This window comes from Fukomys damarensis, unplaced genomic scaffold, assembly GCF_012274545.1.
Source record: "Fukomys damarensis isolate Sample0158 unplaced genomic scaffold, DMR_v1.0_HiC HiC_scaffold_38, whole genome shotgun sequence".
Taxonomy (NCBI): Eukaryota; Metazoa; Chordata; class Mammalia; order Rodentia; family Bathyergidae; genus Fukomys; species Fukomys damarensis.
In genome coordinates, this window is record NW_022900950.1 from 30,078,092 (window position 1) to 30,096,005 (window position 17,914).

The 17,914-nt window shown below is 33.0% G+C and overlaps 1 protein-coding gene across 5 annotated transcripts in view; it reads left to right on the top strand.

Annotated features, from left to right (window-relative positions):
- The window catches only part of Cdk8 (cyclin dependent kinase 8), a 133,482-nt gene that overhangs the window by 109,662 nt on the left and 5,906 nt on the right, over positions 1 to 17,914 (top strand). For 3 of the 5 annotated variants that reach the window (XM_010623818.3, XM_010623819.3, XM_033759968.1), the window contains 5 exons: positions 3,087 to 3,144; positions 5,419 to 5,550; positions 11,923 to 12,066; positions 14,465 to 14,534; positions 15,472 to 15,544. In XM_010623818.3, the coding sequence (XP_010622120.1) occupies positions 3,087 to 3,144; positions 5,419 to 5,550; positions 11,923 to 12,066; positions 14,465 to 14,534; positions 15,472 to 15,544 (477 nt within the window). The remainder of the gene's footprint in view (positions 1 to 3,086; positions 3,145 to 5,418; positions 5,551 to 11,922; positions 12,067 to 14,464; positions 14,535 to 15,471; positions 15,545 to 17,914) is intronic. The other 2 variants (XM_033759969.1, XM_033759970.1) reach the window with 2 other exon arrangements.

Below are 17,914 nucleotides of genomic sequence, written 5' to 3' on the forward strand. Positions count from 1 at the left end.
TATTGCTGCATATATATATATATATATATATGTATATATACAGCAACACAAATACTGATGCATAACCACGATTCCTGCCTTTTTCTCTTGATTTCCATTATATTTGAGAAAAAGAGATTTGTCTACTTAATTAGACTGTGATGCTCTAGAACACATGAAATGTACGAGGGGAAATAACAGGAAAAGGGACGCATTATTTATAGTGTTATTAAAACAACACTTAAAGTCATTTTCTTTTATAAATATGTCATGTCCAAACTATTTTAACTTAACTTAGAAGTAGAGAACTTGTTGAGAAAACTGAGATGCTGGTTAGTTGGCTTTCAGCCTCAAGACCTATTTCAGATCATGAACTAGGTAGTGGGCTGCCAAGCAAAGAAATTTTTTATTTACTGGAGCTTGGGCCTGTACTGTAATACCATGTCAGACTTTGACAGAGAATCTGTTTATTCTTCAGCAGTGCTCAAACCAGGTTTGGAACTTAATTATTAGCCCAGTAAGTCTAGAATGAAGAGAGTCTGAAATGAAAAGCCAGTTTTCCCATTCACCTAGTACTGAACTGGCTAGTAACACCTATCCCACGATTTCTTAGATCTGGGCCCAGCTGCCAAGTGAGTAAGAAAAGTGTGTTCCAAAACAGTGAGAGAGATCTTTTCCACTTCATCTAAAATAGAAGCATTTGTGTATGTGTTGCATTTTGCAAGATGCAGATTTTTTTTTTTTTGAGAATGAACAATGAAGTTCTAGAAAAATCCATCACAATAAACAAATTAATCATCTTGTACCTCTGTAGAAAGTCCTGGGATGTGGGATGGGGTAGAATGCGATGAGGAAGAGGGATGAATGGTAAAGAGACTTTAACTTTTAGCTATATGCAACATTATGGTATGAATTGTTTCTATTCAGAGGGTTTTTAAATGTTGTGTCATTAAGGAGCCATCAAATTTTGTCATGTAGTGCAGAGAAAAAGACTTTTGGGACATGATATAACAATGACGTGGTGTGAAAGGAGGTTATGGTTTAGTTAAAGAAACTGGAAAGGCATATGTGGGCAGAAGCAGCGGGGAGGAGAGGAGGGTGGTGCTGGAGGTAGTGGGAACCAGCTTGCAAGTGACTTGAATCCCATTGCAAGGAATGGATCTTCTTAAGAGGTAGGGAGGGACTGATCAAAGTTGAAATTTTAGTAGTAGTCATAAAGTATAGTAAAAATATTCAAAGAAATTTTTGGAAAAACTCATCCATATCTCTATCAGTTAAACACTTCTCATTCTAATCCTTACTCATAGACACTTCAAAGCCTAGTTTTAATAACCATGTATGTTAGCATTTTGTACTGTTTTCCCTAATCTTGTAATAATTTTCCATGTTACTGTAGAAGGTTCTGTTTGAGGCAGTGATGTAATCATACGTGTTTTTTAGAAGGATAACCCTGGTGGCAGTGGTACAGAAGATAGAATTGATGTGAAGAGATTCAAAATGAGTTAGTGGGACAATTGCATTTAAGAGGGGCTTGGCTAGGGGGAGCGAATTCTAGCATAGTCATGAAAGCCAGGCCCCATCATGAGCTGAGCAGCTTTCCCCCTAGCCAAATAGCAATACTGCCTTCCTTCTCCTTTAGCATTTTACACTATCTCAGAAATCTTGCTTCCTTTTGAAATAGCTTGGGCCCTAGGAAACTACAGAGACTAACACCAGTGTTGATTAACACATACACAAAAGCAGTTTTATCTGTCTGGGCAGCACTTTAGTGTAGCTCACAGGGACTATTGTTAATGCTGTTCTTACCTTTTGGTACTTAGCCAGTTATCCCCAGTAATCAAGAATGAGATTCTGGAATTTCTTCCTTGAATAAAGCCTTATAGCGATACATGTTAATATAGAAACTTGCTACATAAAATTTTTTTCAGCATGGTGTGTTGGGACAGGATCTCTGGACTATTATGGTACAGTAGATTCAGCTGCTTTCCCCAGTCTTGCTGAATATACTTAGGTCAACTTATTTATTTAATCTCTGGTGCCTACTTTCGTTACTCTAAAATTGTAGGAATTTTTAACCCCTGAGCTCTTTATTACTATTTCAGGAAGATATTTTGTGCTGGTTATATAAAAGTAATTTGAATCTTTACTAGTTACTAGAATAATATGCTATAGATTATAAATAATGGCCTGGGGGCATCCCTAAATATGGTTGGCAAAGCCTGTGAAATGATTATCACTGTAAACATCTTTCATTAAAATCTTTAATTTGACTTTAGGGTTGTTTTAGTCAGTATTTGAAGAGACATTCTAGTCTACCTTCATTTTATTTAGCAAACTGATAGAATTAAAATTATATCAAGTAGATAGGATAGCAGAGTATGTAGGGTTTGGAGAGGAAACCAAAGATCTCTTCCTTTTCCTCACTCCCCACTTCACCTTCCCTCCCTCGCTGTCTTTCTTCTTCTCTAGGAAGTAGCAACTCTTAATACACCAGAGTTGAAGATACTATCATAACAGGTTGTACCTACAGCAGTTTATCTGGTATATTTTAGAATATTACTTTGATAAAATCACATTTTAAATTTTATCCTTTTTTATTTAAAATAAAAACCTCCAAACCATTTCTGTCCTGAAAAATTCCTATTACTCTACTAATTTACTTACACGACTATAAAATTTCTCTGTATTTATTTAAACCTAAACACATTCTTGACAGTTTCCAAAAAAGGATATCAGATGATACCTTGACTGTAATTAATTTGCTACTATTAAATTAAATGAAATAGGGAGAAGGAACCTCAACATTAAGTTTCTTTCAGATCCCCCATACTAGTGAAAGCTGGCCAATGAAAAGGCTATGAAAAGCCTTACCTTACGGAGAATAACAATACCAGATTTGAGCCTTCATGAAATTTGCATACTGCTTCACACACACACACACACACACACACACACACGTGCAATTCCTTTGGTGACTTCCTGTATTTGGTTCTAATTTTTGAGTAAACCAGGTTTTTTAAAGGTGGATTTATGTTATATTGGCATATTTTCTATTTAAAAGAAACCACTACTGTCTACTGAAAAAAAACACTATTTTGTTTCCACAGAAACCTGCTAATATTTTAGTTATGGGTGAAGGTCCTGAGCGAGGACGAGTAAAAATTGGTATGTTATATCTTTGATAAGTCACAGTGTAGCACTCTTTTAAAACTTTTGCAGGCAGACATATTATGTCTAATTTTTGCTGTAATGATATGCATATATTCATGTAGTTCCATATGATCCAAATCATTTCTAAGAATTATACATAAAAGTGAAAAATGTTTCACTCTTGAAAAGTGTCAGACATTCTTTAACAACTAAAGTGTTCTAATTATAAAACAAGCTGTGCAAGTTTCCTAGAAACCTCTGCCTTCATTAAACACAGCCTATGAAGGTGAGTGGCTTCTATCCCTGTTAGAGGCCAGCCTCACCTTGACTCACACGGGCATACAGTATACTGATAATTCTACCATCAGTCGTGTTCACATGAACCTCATTGGGTGAAAGCATATACCTCTTTTGACTTCATCTAGATTGAGATTTCCAAACTGTAGGGCCAGATAGGTATAGAACCTTAAGTTCTGAAAAGACTCTAGTAGTTGGTGACCTTTGTCTGATAGAGAAAAAGTTAATGAGCCATTATACCTTGACATGTTTTCTGATAGCTGTTTTCTTATATAGCAAGGCAAAATTTTTTACCCATTTCTTTCTTAATAATCTGTAAGGCTAGAACTATATTTATTTATTCTAACTGGTTATTTTTTTCATTATCAGTTCTAAGCTGTGTTTGTCACTTACATTTAGTTTGTCTTGTGTGTATAGAAGAAATCAAACTATATTAATTTGAAGGTAGCAGGATTGTGAAAACATGTAATAAAGTTAATAGTAATTTCTGATTGCAAGGTTTAATATACATTAGAAGTATCTACTGACTTGTACCACTTTACCAACAAAGAAAAACTTGGGTGTTCTTAACCCTTCTTCCCTATTCTTTCTTATAAATCCCCTGAATCTCACTTTGTATTTCTAATTAGACTCTTGAAATACTCTTTTATGATATAAAATTTACAAATTTTTAGTTGTGAGACTATATGATACACCTCATTGTATGCCAAGCCATTGGCCTTGTTTGAGAACCAGGCTCAGTTAGTACTCATCCTGGTGTCATCACATGTATAAGTCCTTAGGTGGTCTTTTAAAGGAGCCTGTCCAATCTGATTCACTGGCGTCAAATTCAAATGCAACTTCAAGGTATGCAAAATAGAAAAGTCAAAGAGTAGATATGTGTTCTTTACTGTATGATTTGGGAAAACATTAAAATATTTCTCTGTAAAGCATGTGATGTTAGCAGGTTTGGGCAGCATTATGTCTTAAAGCTTTCACATTTAAGAAGAAATATTAGTTCTTCTCTAAACCAGTATTTAGTAATCTGATTTTAATTCACCAATTTTTAAAATTTCTTTTCTTTCCATAATTAGAGGAGAGCTAAATATCAGTATGTATGTGTGTGTGTGTGCATACACACACACACACACACACACACACGCACACACACACACAGGACAATGAAATGAAACATGCCCAATAGTGGATGAGTGTTGAAGATTTTGAATAGGTGGTATGAATTGTGGTCATTCAACATAATATTAGGCAAAAATATGTGTAATGACCCTGTATGTGATACTGTTAGCAATAAAGAAATGAAAAAAAAGGTCTTTACCTTTAAGGTTATGGTTTAGCTGGACAAAAAGTGGTGTCCAAATAGTTGTGTTACATTTTAAACTTTATTAAATGCCACAGACTGTATCAGTGCTCAGAGCCAGCTCTGAGTTTGATTTTTGTGACATCCTGAATCTCAGTTTCCACATTTGAAAAAGGATGTGGTTCAATGAGATGACCTTCAAAGTTTTTTTCTAGCTTAAAGAGATACTGTAATCTTAAAAATTAAGTTACGAAATTCATCCCAAATAAATGGAGGGGAAATAATGGTGTTAAATTACCATATGGTCACCTTCTGATTATACCAGTGAACAAGCTTATTGATACAAATAATGGAAAGTGCATGAGACAGATTCAAAAAATGAAAATGGAGCCCGGCAACTCTATCCCCGTGATGTGACAGAAAGAAATCTGCGCAGAGGAGTAGGGTTACTTGTGACCTCTGTAAGCAGAGCTTGTTAAACCCAGTTAAAGAGCTGGGTGATGGTAGTTCCAAAAGAATGAAGATCTCAAACTTGTATTACATATTTAGACTTCTAAAAAGGGTAAGATGTTTTATTTTTTTTTCTCTCCCAGATTTTAGCATATTTTTCATATTTTTCTAAATAACGGAAAAAGACTAATTGGAGTTATAAAAATTTATTTACTTAATGTTGTCTATTTTTTATTATTTTACAGCTGATATGGGCTTTGCCCGATTATTTAATTCACCTTTGAAGCCTTTAGCAGATTTGGATCCAGTGGTTGTAACATTCTGGTACCGAGCCCCAGAACTATTGCTTGGAGCAAGACATTATACCAAAGCTATTGGTGAGTAGAACCAATTAAATTTCCTGACTTTTTAAAATTTGTGTAAAAGATACTTATTTTTGTGTTTTCATATGGAGTAATATAACAAATTATAAAAGTAAGAGCAAAAACTAACTCAAAATTTTACTACTTAGTAATATAGTCATTAGCATCAGCGCAATTGTGTATAGTAAGATAATCACAACTTTTTTCGGTAGGATCATACTGAGCATAATGTTTTAAGTAAAAGTTTACATTTAGTTTTACTTGTGAAGAAAATAAGATAGTTCACATATTCTTGAATATGCTTGATAAATATTTTTCACCAAAAAGAAATGCTAACTTCTAAAATATTCCTCTAATACCGAAGGAAAAGGACTATGAAAAAACTAGGAGTTTGGGGCATTTTAATCCCCTTCATTATTCTTCATATCAATTTATGTCCTTTTTATGACGTATTAGGAAAGTAGTACTCTTATATTTCTTCTCGTACTAACCGTGCAGCTTATAAGCTATGTTAGTAATATCACTGCGTCAGTATTTATACTTTTTTGTTTGCTAACCATAGTTAGCAGTTGTTTATATCTAAGTTGTATATGATGAATGTAATATTCAGCTACTTCAGTATTTTTTCTTCTGCTTCTCCATTACTGAAATCTTTATGCTGCTTCATTTTATTTGGTTAAATTTTCTCATTAAGTAGTTTTTTTATGTGTTTGCCTTTCTTTTTTCTTCTATAATATATGCTTATGGGTCTCTTCAACTTGTTCTGTATTTTCCAGCATGTCATGAAATCCATGTTTCTTTTACTAACTCCATCTTGGAGAGTTTTGTTCTAACCTGATTGCTCTCCATGTTCTCCATCTCAGTCAAACTTTTCCCCCTTCTAGTCCTCTAGGTTGGATCTCTTTCTGGGTCCCATGACTTCCTCTCTTATATTACTATGGTATATTCTTATGTAACTTAATTTGGCAAGATATTTTAGAGATAAATTTTCTAATTCTGAAGAATTTGTTTATCACACTTGATAGGCAAGGTTTTTAATGGTAGATACTAATCATATTCCCTCTGAACATTGATACTTTGTCTTCTAGATAGGCAAGGTTTTTAATGGTAGGTACTAATCATATTCCCTCTGAACATTGATACTTTGTCTTCTAGCATCCTGGGTAGTTAATGAAGTCTCATGTCAATCTTGTTTTCAAACACTGCTGGGTCACTTGGGAGGTGGGGTTCGTTTCAGAAAACAAAGACTTCTTTTTTTCACATTTCACAGTGATTGGCTGGGCACTTGGTGCGCAAAATATGCAGTTCGTATCCTGTGTCTTTGGAAGATTTTCCTGTGTTGCCTTTTGATTTCCTTTTCAGTGTTTTCTACTCTGTTATCCTAAACTCAGAGTTGTCAGATGTTGAACTTTTTGAATTGATCCTTTATACTACATCTTTCTCATTGTTTTCTCTTTTTCTTTTCTAGGAATTCTTTCTTATTTTCTTATTTTTACTTTTTCATATCTTGTTTTGTAGGGGGGAAAGCTTCTCAAATATCTGTGAGGACAGTACTTCTTTGTTAGTAATTTAAAAATACCCACAATAGCTGTTTTCTTTGTAGGTACTCTTTGCATGTGTATGCCTTGATCTCTCCCTTCCATGTGGCAAGTATTCTTTAACTGTTGGGTGACTTTTAATTTGTCTACTTAAGAATTAGTTTACAGAAAGCCACTTGGAAATTTTGTATACTTTATGCAACTGACAGATTGGTGACTACACTGTACAGCAGCAGGCCACCATTTCCCACAGAAACCCTAAATGCCAGAATGCACAGGTCTGTGATCTGAGGCCATTGAAAGTCTTCAGGGAAGAAGACTAACTAAACTAAACTCAGTGGCAGCCCAGCACAGTAGTAGTGAGTGGGGAGGAAGATCTGTTGATTAAAGATTGACTTTATAACTGATATTTCTTAGTACAAAACCTTCCCAGAGTTGTGTAGGACAAATGGACTTTCCACCAAATAGCAGTACTGTGGACTGAGGCTTTCTTTGAACTGTTTCATTGCCTTTCACCTTCTAGAAATGTTTTGATGTATATTCCTGGAACAGTTTTTCACATGGCCAATTTCTTCTTTTAGTTAAAATACTTTTTTACAGAGAACTTCCTCAATCACAGTGTAAAGTTAACCCTCTTCTCCCACTGTTATACTTCCCCCACCTTGCTTTGAACATATCTAGAATCCACCAAAACAGATAGATCACATCTTGCTGTTCACTACTGGAAGCCAGTGCCAGCCAGGCAAAGAGTGAGAACTCATTTCTCTTTTGAATAAGTGAATGATCCTTGTCTCTGACAGTCTCTTCCTATCCATTTTGTTATTGTAATTTATACTCTTAGGGCTCAACTGTCATTTTAATGTAGCTTCTAGAAGAGAACAGGATAAATGCATGTGACCACTCTCCCATATTAATCTTGAATCTAACACATCTTTCAAAAATTTTGCATTCACTAATCTTTATACCTGCTTTGAGATCATATTTTATAGGAAAAAATACACGGATAAGTCAGATATTTATCTTTTTAAAAACTACTTAAAAGGAAAAGTAAAAAGTATTTAAGGCAGTGCTATTTTTTAATACATTACTTCCTAAGAAAATTTGTTCCATCTAGGAAATGAATATTCCAAAGCACTGTTATTTTCTGTAAGACATAGTAACAGACAGTACAAATAAGGAAATGAATATTAATCTTAGCTTCAGCTGACTGAACACTTGAGATGTTGAATTGATTTGAATTGAGTAAAAACATAATACCACAGAAACTTGTGGCTGTAGCTCATTATCTTGTTTTTCCTAAGAAACTTATTTTTTATTGGGAACTTTATGAAAATTCATAAAACTTTTAACTTCCTAAGACATTCTTCAGTCCAGAAGTTTTAGTGCAAGCTGTGTGCCACAAAGCAAAACTACCATGGATTAAAAAGATAGATTTCCTTGTTCTCATAGCTGTATAACTAGGGAGAAAGAAGGCCTGTTTTCGTGTTTATCTCCCTCCTTTTGCTTGTCACAAACATCCAAATTTGGAGAATTACTGCAAAAACTTTTTAAAATTCAGGAGAAATCAGTATGAATGCAAATTATGGGCCTTACTGTTAAGTTCACAGTCTACTTGAGAAGGTAATGTGAATAGATGTGTAAAGCAACTTTGCCCTCTTTGAACAGTGGAATTAGCACAGGCTTGAGTTTACTCTTAGCTCTGTCATATTAGGGTGTTAGAGTGCAGTATTTATTCCTTTAACTTCATTTTCCGAAAATTAAAATTTAGCCTGAATCACCTCTTAGATCTCCTGCAACTCTTAAAAGAGTTCCATGGCTTTAGGTAAAAATACCTACCCTTTGTATACAGTAGGGCAGTCACAGAGCAAGCTGGCGTAGCTGCAAATGATTAAAATCAATTATCATGCCATTTCTTCAGCAATGGTGGTTTGATTTGGTCTGGATCAATGTTTTGCTTCTATCAAAACATTGACTCAAACAGTTACAAGTGTAAAGCCAAGTTATGTACACTTGTAAGTAATCCTAGCTCTCAGAAGGCTGAGGTAGGATTGTGAGTTTGAGGCCCATGTGGGCTACATACATAGTAAGACCCTTGTCTCATAAAGCCAAATCAAAACAAAAGTTATGATGCAATTATCTTACTGTTTTTTGTTTAAGAGAAATCATATACACACCATTTTTTTTAATATATGCTTTAAAAACTAAGAGTAAGGTAGTGTAAAAATGAAACTTTCCTTTATTTCAGCTTCTACCACATGCTCCCACTCTTCCTCTCATCTGTGAGGTAGTTTGAATGTTTACTTAGTAAAGCACAAGGCAGATTCCTTACACTGTTTTTAAGTTTCCCACCAAGAACTTCATTAGCATGTTGACCTCCCTGTCTGGTAGCTGTAGAGTAAACAGGTTACAGAAGAACACTGTAGTTGAATGCATATATAATTTGCTGAAGGCAATCACATGCTAATTTTAAACTCATCCTTTAGAAGGCTTAACTCTGTTAGAATTCGTTGCATATGTTAAACTGAGGGCTACTAGGAAGGAGCAAAAACATAGAGAAAAAATCTGGTATGGACCCATCAAACTAGTATGTTTCTACCTTCTACTGCAAACAAATTTAGGGTGGGGTCATTTACTCAGTTGTATGGATTGCAAGCTGAATCATTAAAGCAGAGCATGCCTGCATGCAAGAGGAAAGGGGCATATATGTCCTGGGAAGTTTAATTAATTGTTAAGTGTTTTGTTTTTTATTAACTCTGAGGAGAGGGCTATAAGAGAAGTATAGTCAACTTCTACCACCAAAGCAATATTAAATTTTAAATTCATCCTCAAATAGGTGAGTACTCTGTCAGATAGCTTTTTGCTAAGAAAAATATGGAGTAAGATGGGAACTTGTTTTTTTATCAAGATAAAACCTTCCTATAAGCACCTATGGATTAAAATACTATTTGCCAAATTTTCCCTCTCAATTTGGGATGTGCCACTTACTAGCTGCTTTGCCAGATTAGTTCAGTAGCTAAATAAGAGCATCACACACCTTGAGATGTAGATGGGCTTTGCATGTTCCTAATTTGGAAAGCCCTCCTGAATCAAGTTAAGCAGGGAAGTGAGCAGGAAAGATATGAGAAATACAAAAGAGGTTGTAAGGAGAGACTTAAAAGAATTACAAATTTCTCTGAAATAAAAGCCCAATCAGCTAACTCAAAAGTTCATGATTAATGTCTGGATAAGGATTTTAAAGAAAAGGGCAGTGAAACTGATACAAATGAAAGATAATAGACGATACAAAGAAAGAGGACTTGGGGGCAGGGTTAAACAGGATTCAATAAACTACTTTTTCCTACTTACCTGACTTTATTTTAAAAGCAGTGTAGTTTTTATGATAATTGAACAATTTTTCTCTCATATTCCTTTAAATATTTAATTTTCTCTTTGGAATTTTTAATAGGTAAACAAATTGTTTCAGTGTCTTGGGTGTTCTGTGAGTAGAGTTTTAAACATGCAAAATGATCCATTATTCCTTTTTGTGATCCTGCTTAATTTAGCTTGCTTATCTGACATTAAGAAATTAGATTTATAGGTGGTAAACGTGCAAAAATGGTATCTTTTTTTAAGAAATCACTTACTTTTAGTCTGTGTCTTTTATGTATAGATGATTAACTTGTTACTCTGAAATATAAATATAATTTCACATTAAATTAAATGTGTTCTAATTTTGAAGTTCAGGAATTCTCCCTTATGAGTAAATTTTTTTTTTCATCTGTTATCTAAGTGATAGCTACTAATCACCTTCAAGGAAATAGTGATGTTTGTTTGACACTATGGTTATTATTTAGTTAAAAACCATTTATTGAGTATCTGCTGGGTGCACGACATTATACTAGTATAGGGAAAATAACATTTTCAATTTAAGGTTTTTTTAAGAGTAGAAATCTTACATTGTCAGCTTCATATTTTAAATTGGCATGTAGACCTAGTCTGTTTTAATGGTTGTATTAAGCACAAACTTGTTATTAGAGTTAACTTCTCTTGTCAAAGAAGGGAATTACTTTGTCGCAGACAGAAAAATACATTTGCCAACTATTGTAAATAAATCTTACTAATCTATCGTCTTCATATCTATATTAATGGTAGTAGATGGGCTTTTATATGTTAATATGTTTATATTTTCTTGTCCCACTTACTAAATACTTGAGCTTACTAAAGTGGACACTGTTACAGCATAAAGAAACACTTTGAAAGAAAAACTGTCCAAGTAAAAATACTGTTTTATCAGAGTATTTGAGGTCAAGCATTGCCTTTTTCTCATTAGAATTGTACCTTGCTAATTAGTGGCAACAAGAGTAGATAATTATTAGAATTTGCAAATAAGATAAAGTTACCACAAAAATTTTACTGATTGCTTTTGGTAACGGCCCAATTTCAAAGGTTGTTTGTGTTTTCTGTTTACTTTTTTGTTTTATTTGTTTGTGGTTCCCGTGCTCCATATGAAGCTTATGTGTATTTCATAGATGAAGTTAATGCTTGAGGCTTTTAAAACCCACCAAAAACCCAGCTAACAAGTTTTATTAGCCTTAAAATAAAGCCACTGGGTGGGATAGATGTTAATAGGGAATGAAAAGTTTGGGTGGGTAGGATGGGGGGGAAAAATATATATATATATAAAATGTTCCATGATATCTAGTAATTATAATTGCTTAGAAATTAATATGACGTACCTAGGGAAAAATAAAACACTCCCCACCAAAATAAAAATGCATTTTCTTTTGGAAAGAACCACTTTATTTTCCTCCTTTCTTTTTCCTTTTTCCTTTTTCCTTTTTTCTTTTTTTTTTTTATTTTTATTTTAAAGATATTTGGGCTATAGGGTGTATATTTGCAGAACTACTAACGTCAGAACCAATATTTCACTGTCGACAAGAGGACATCAAAACTAGTAATCCTTATCACCATGACCAGCTGGACAGAATATTCAATGTAATGGGATTTCCTGCAGGTACACATTATGATTTTGTTTTCATTTTTAAATCACTGTTGTTTGAACTTAGATATCGTTATTGGAAAGGTATATATTTTTGGCTGATAAAAGCTACTCTTACTTGATTCTTCATTTTTGTGACTTGGCATTTATCAAAATTCATAGCAATAGTCAGCAAAATTTGTAGAATTCACTATTAGCATGAATATATTTATGGGTTTCTTGAATTTGAGGATTTTGTTTGTTTCATTTTGTTTGCTTTTTGTTTTGTTGTTTGATATTTGAAATGATTCAAATTTATAATATCTATATTTTAAAAATTCCTTTGGTTCTTACCAGTAGAAGCTATAAAATCAGTAGTGGAATTTTTTTTTCCTAGCAGCTTATTTAATACTGTCACTACTTGGCATTTGAGTACCAACTGTGAGTGTTATTCCTATATAGGGTACTATACCAAATCACATTATGTTGACAAATAGAATTTTTGCTTTCTAACTCTTGTCACTAAGTCTCTTAATCTCTTAGGACAACAAGAAGTGGGTGAAAGTCATAGTACTTGCATGATGAGTTAGCCCACTGCTTTGCAACAAGGAGAAAATTTATAGATGTCCCAACCATGACATTACATCTCTCCACCTGTATCTCACCTTCTAGTTATACCACAGCATGGCAATTCATCAGTTACCAAAAGCTACCTAGAAACCAGAATAATGAAAATTAGTTTAAAATACCTAAATAATTCTGGCTAGTCAAATACTTAATAGAAATTGTATCTTACTAGAAATACTTCTCAGATCACTATAACTCAAGACTCATACAGAATGTCTGGGAATTTTAATTCTATATTTCTTTGTAAGGGTGTTAATTATCAGTAAATGCATGCACCTACATAGATATTGCCTTTCTCCAAAACTGGTTAATAGTTTTGGGAAGACCACTTTGTTACAACTGGACCTTCATTTATTTGCTAAGTATTTATTGAGTGTTTACCATGTCAAACACTGTCTTGAGTAAAAAAAATTTAATACAATAATACAATAATATGATTCTTACCTTCTTGGAGTTTACATTGCACTGATATCAATAGAATGTTTAAAAATAGATTGTTATTTGAGTAGATAGAGAGGAATGGCCTTTTATTCCTTTTTCTGAATTTTTCCACTATTTCTGAGGTCCACAGGGAGAAAGACATGGTGAGGGGGTTGCGGTTAAATTGACCTTGGTTATAAGAAGCCCTGAAAAGCAAGCAGCAGAATTTATATCTGATACCTTGCAGAGTAAGAATCCCTAATAAGTTCCTGAGTACTAAAGATATGATTTATGTTCTTTTCCACAAAAATTAGTATAACAGTGCTATGTAAAAATCACTTAAAAACGTAACTGAAGTCAGGAAACCAGCTGCTTGCTTATAGCAGTACCACAGCCATAAAGTAATAGTAAGGACGGAGAATAAGGGACACATTTATAATTTTTAGAAGGCCATGTATAATTGAGGGAAGACTAAAAGATTACTTCAATATTTCTACCTTGAGAATTTTGGAAAATAAATTGGAAATAGTTAAGCCAAAAATTCTATTTAGAAGTTTACGTTATTTGATGTCTGTAGATGATAGGTAGCAAATGTTTTAACAAGTTCAAAAACTAGCAAACTTCTCAAGGCGATTGAAAGCTAAAGGTGCTGATAAGCTATGTGTGATAATGTTGTACACCTAGTAGACTGTTAGTAACAGCTCCCTGACAGTGATGGCAGAAAGGTAGCTAACCTAATATATCGTTTGAGAAGGGCCAGTGCCAGCAAAACTGAGACACTTTCGTACGTAATGTATTTCTTAGCTTGGGTTATTTTGTGTAATAATCAGAACCATTTAACATACCAACTGACTTATTAATATACCCATTATATGCCACCGTGTTCTACTGCAGTTATTACTGCTTACCTTGATCATTAATATCAAGAAATGTGTTAAGATAAAAGAGTGGTCATATCATAAAGAGAAGTGTATTTTAAAGCCAGTGAGGGGAAAGATCTTGGATTTCTAATGGAAGATAGTGATTACTGATTTAATCAAGAAATTGATGGAAAAAGGAAAATAAGTAGTTTTACTAGTAGAAATAGGACTAACAATAGTTATTTATAACATCCCTTTCTAGTGATAAAATTGAAGCAGCTTATAGTAAACCACAGAGAAAATAAGCAGTTTAAATTAAAAAGATAAATAGTGCTATCTAAAGCTACACAGAAATCACAAATTGTATTTGCATTTCGGGATGTTTGCTATAGCAGAAAATTTACTTGAAGTCTGGATTTTTATAAAGGTTTAAAATTTATAAAACCTATAAAGTAGAAGTAATATTTGTTAAAATTCTTGAGAATAGGAACCTAGACAACATAAAAATTTATCAATGTATTTCACAGATAAAGATTGGGAAGATATAAAAAAGATGCCTGAACATTCAACATTAATGAAAGATTTCAGAAGAAATACGTAAGTTGGAAAGAAAATGGACCCTTTACTGTTTTAACTTTTCAGAATACTCAATATAAAATTGAATAATCAAAACAATGGAATACTGAACATAAGATTACTAAGTAATTTTACTTAATTTGCTCTTAAATATTTTTCAGACTTTGTTTCTTATGATGCTAAAGTGATGATATAGAGGAGGTGACTAATATTAACAACTGATTTAAATATGAGGAAAAAAATCAACTCATTTCTTTCCATATTTACAACTTTCTTGGAAGCTAGACATTAGAGGGAAGTAGCACAGCTGGAGAAATAAAACTAAACAAACCTTACTAATAGCTACTTGCCTACCATATAGATTGTGTAGTAATTTTATATAAGTTTTAATAAAAGCAAAGTTAATATTTATTTATGATGTAAGGTCAAGGATTAGTATGTCCAGTTTATAAACCTATAACAGATAGATATCTATCTATCTATATATATTTTTTTTGGGGGGGTGTTGAGACAGGGTCTCACTATATAATTGAGACTGACCTGGAACTCACTATGTAGCCCAGGCTGATCTCGAACTTGCAGTGATCCTCCTGCCTCAGCCTCCCAAGTGCTGGGATTACAGGCATGCGCCACCACACCCAGCTAACAGATGTATTTTAAATTTGATGATAAGGCTAAGTTAAACTTTTGGCCCAGGTATTATTTAAAAACAATTGTTAAGATATAATTCATGTGAGAAAATATATTCAGTGTATGTTAATCATAAATTGTATTGCACTTAATCATTGATAGCCAAGCATGACTACTGTAGACAGTGAATATAATATATAATTGATTTAATGCTACTTTTTTATGCTGATCATAGCATTTTTGATATATATCAAAATAACTATTTGGAAGGACAGTAGCTAGTGTCAAATTAATCTAATATAGATATTTCATAATATTTCTTTTTCAGGTATACGAACTGCAGCCTTATCAAATATATGGAAAAACATAAAGTTAAACCAGATAGTAAAGCATTCCACTTGGTAAGCTTTGATAACATTACTAATGAAATGCACCCTCTCCAGTTGACTAGCCCAAACTAAAGTTTTGTTGATTCATTTTATATGATTACTTAGCACTTTTCAAGTACTTCATTAGTAAATGCTGAGATCTTTATGTTGTATACCAGTAAAGGCATCAAAATATTTGTTTTCTAAACCTGTGTCATGGTTTGACAGATTAATGTTTGATAACTTTAGCTTTTCTAAAGATAATAATTGTAGGGCTAAGGATGTAGGTCAGTGGCACCTTTGCCTGTCTTGCAAGTGCAAGGTCCTACGTTTGATTCCCCAGTACCAAAAAAAAAAAAAAGATAGTAATTGTAACAAATTTGTGAAAAATAATTTTAAAATTACATTTATTATTTTTTACTGTTTTTTTAATTTCAAGAATTTCAGAAAAGTATTAAGAGAAAACAATTCTACCACTCAGAAATAATGTAGTTTTAGTCTGTATTTCTTGAAAGACTGATTAAAATAGTTTTACCTCTCAAAATACCTCTTATAAACTTAATATTAGGTATCTTACATTGATGGTTTATATTCTTAGCTTTTTCTGGAAGACTATGAAAGATGGAATATTTATTAGTGTATAATGGAGAAATGACTTGACTTACAATTTAAATGAATCCATGCACTAGCAAGGTAATTTATAATGACTATATTCAGTTATTGCCACCTTAAATTTGTTTGCAGTAAAATTTCTACTGCTACACTATTATAATTTAAAATGTTTTTCAGTTTTATATTTTCAAAAAGGGGTTTATAATATAAAAAGAATTTGGAAAGCAAGTTTTTGCTTGCCTTAAAATTTTTTTAGTCCTTATTCCCAGCTGTTCTTAAGTGGAAATTCTTTTGCCTTGAAAGGGTTAAACTTTCCTTTACAGAAACCAAACCACTTGTCAAACATTTCTGCTTTTTTTCCTTCTCCCTTTATTGCTTCTGCTTCTAAATCTTCCACTTGCTAATACACCATCCCTTATCTATATCATATATATCATATCTATGAGCAATTTAAAAAGCAGTGCTTAATATGTCACATTAACACACAATGTATTATTCATATGATTTATTCTTTTTTTTTAAATTGAGTTTATTGGTACATTTTAGGTATACAGTACAGTTACATTCATTATTGGGATCTTGTACCTTTACATGACAGGTCTTGGTTCTTATTTTTCATTCACATTTATTCTAATGTACTTACAACAAGCCTCAAATTGGAAAGTTAAATTACATCATTCAAAATTTTGAACTTGTTTTAACAAAATAATGATAATGATGGCTGACTAAAACTCATTTTTTAGGGCAGTGATGGTGAGCCCATGGCACACATGTTGTCTTAAAAGAAGACAAAAGATGTTAATGTATGAGTTTTTTTCTAAACTAAAATCTCAGTATTTAGATATAATTGCAGTGTTGGCCTTTTGTGATAAATAAGTGGGTTTTTGAGTTGCACTTTGGACACCCATCTCTAAAAGGTTCGCTAACTGATTTACAGGAGTTACTTTACTTTCCCCACGTCCCTGCCACTCATAATAGTCTAAGGTGACTTTTACTGTCATCATCATTGAAACTCTGCAGAAATACTCTTTTCTTATAGCTTGTTTGCTTCTGTTTACTGAGGTGTCCTGGCTTAATTACTGGTAATCTTGGGTGGTCTCATCTGAAAACTTCATTAAAATCTCATTATATGTTGAGTATTCATTCATTTTAAAAATACTTGTCATTGGCAAGTCCAAGTTCCCACCTTTGAACCAAAAATTAAAAATAGGCTTTAATTGAAATACCAGATCATTAAATTAAATTTGAATCTCACAACCCCAGTATTTTATCTGCACTTTTAAATACCTATGCTCTTTTGTTAACTAAATTGTGTCATCTTTCATTAAATCTCAATGTATCTGTTAGTGCATTGATTTTCAAACTGTGGTCTCATTTCAGCAGCAGAGGTATCACCTTGGAATTTGCTGAAATCCAAGTTCTTGGAATTCTGCCCAGACTTACCAATCAGAAACTCTGGGAGCAGGATCCAGCAGTCTGCTGGTGATTCTGCTGTCTTCTAGGTGATTCTGCTGCACACTAAAACTGCTTAGTGTCTACTATCTGAAAACACTGCATTAGGTCAAAGATTATAAATTTTAACTAGGAGACTGTAATTTAGAGAATCTCTTATATATTAGAACCATAGAGCCTTCCAGTAGCATTGTTTTAACTAAAAAATATTGAATCTCCATTGTTAGAGTGCTATTTCTTTATGTAACAATAATAATTATAATAGCTAACACAAGGGTTGATCAAAATATATGGTGAATGTTTAAAATTTGTTTTCTAGATTTATTTTTGTAAAAGATA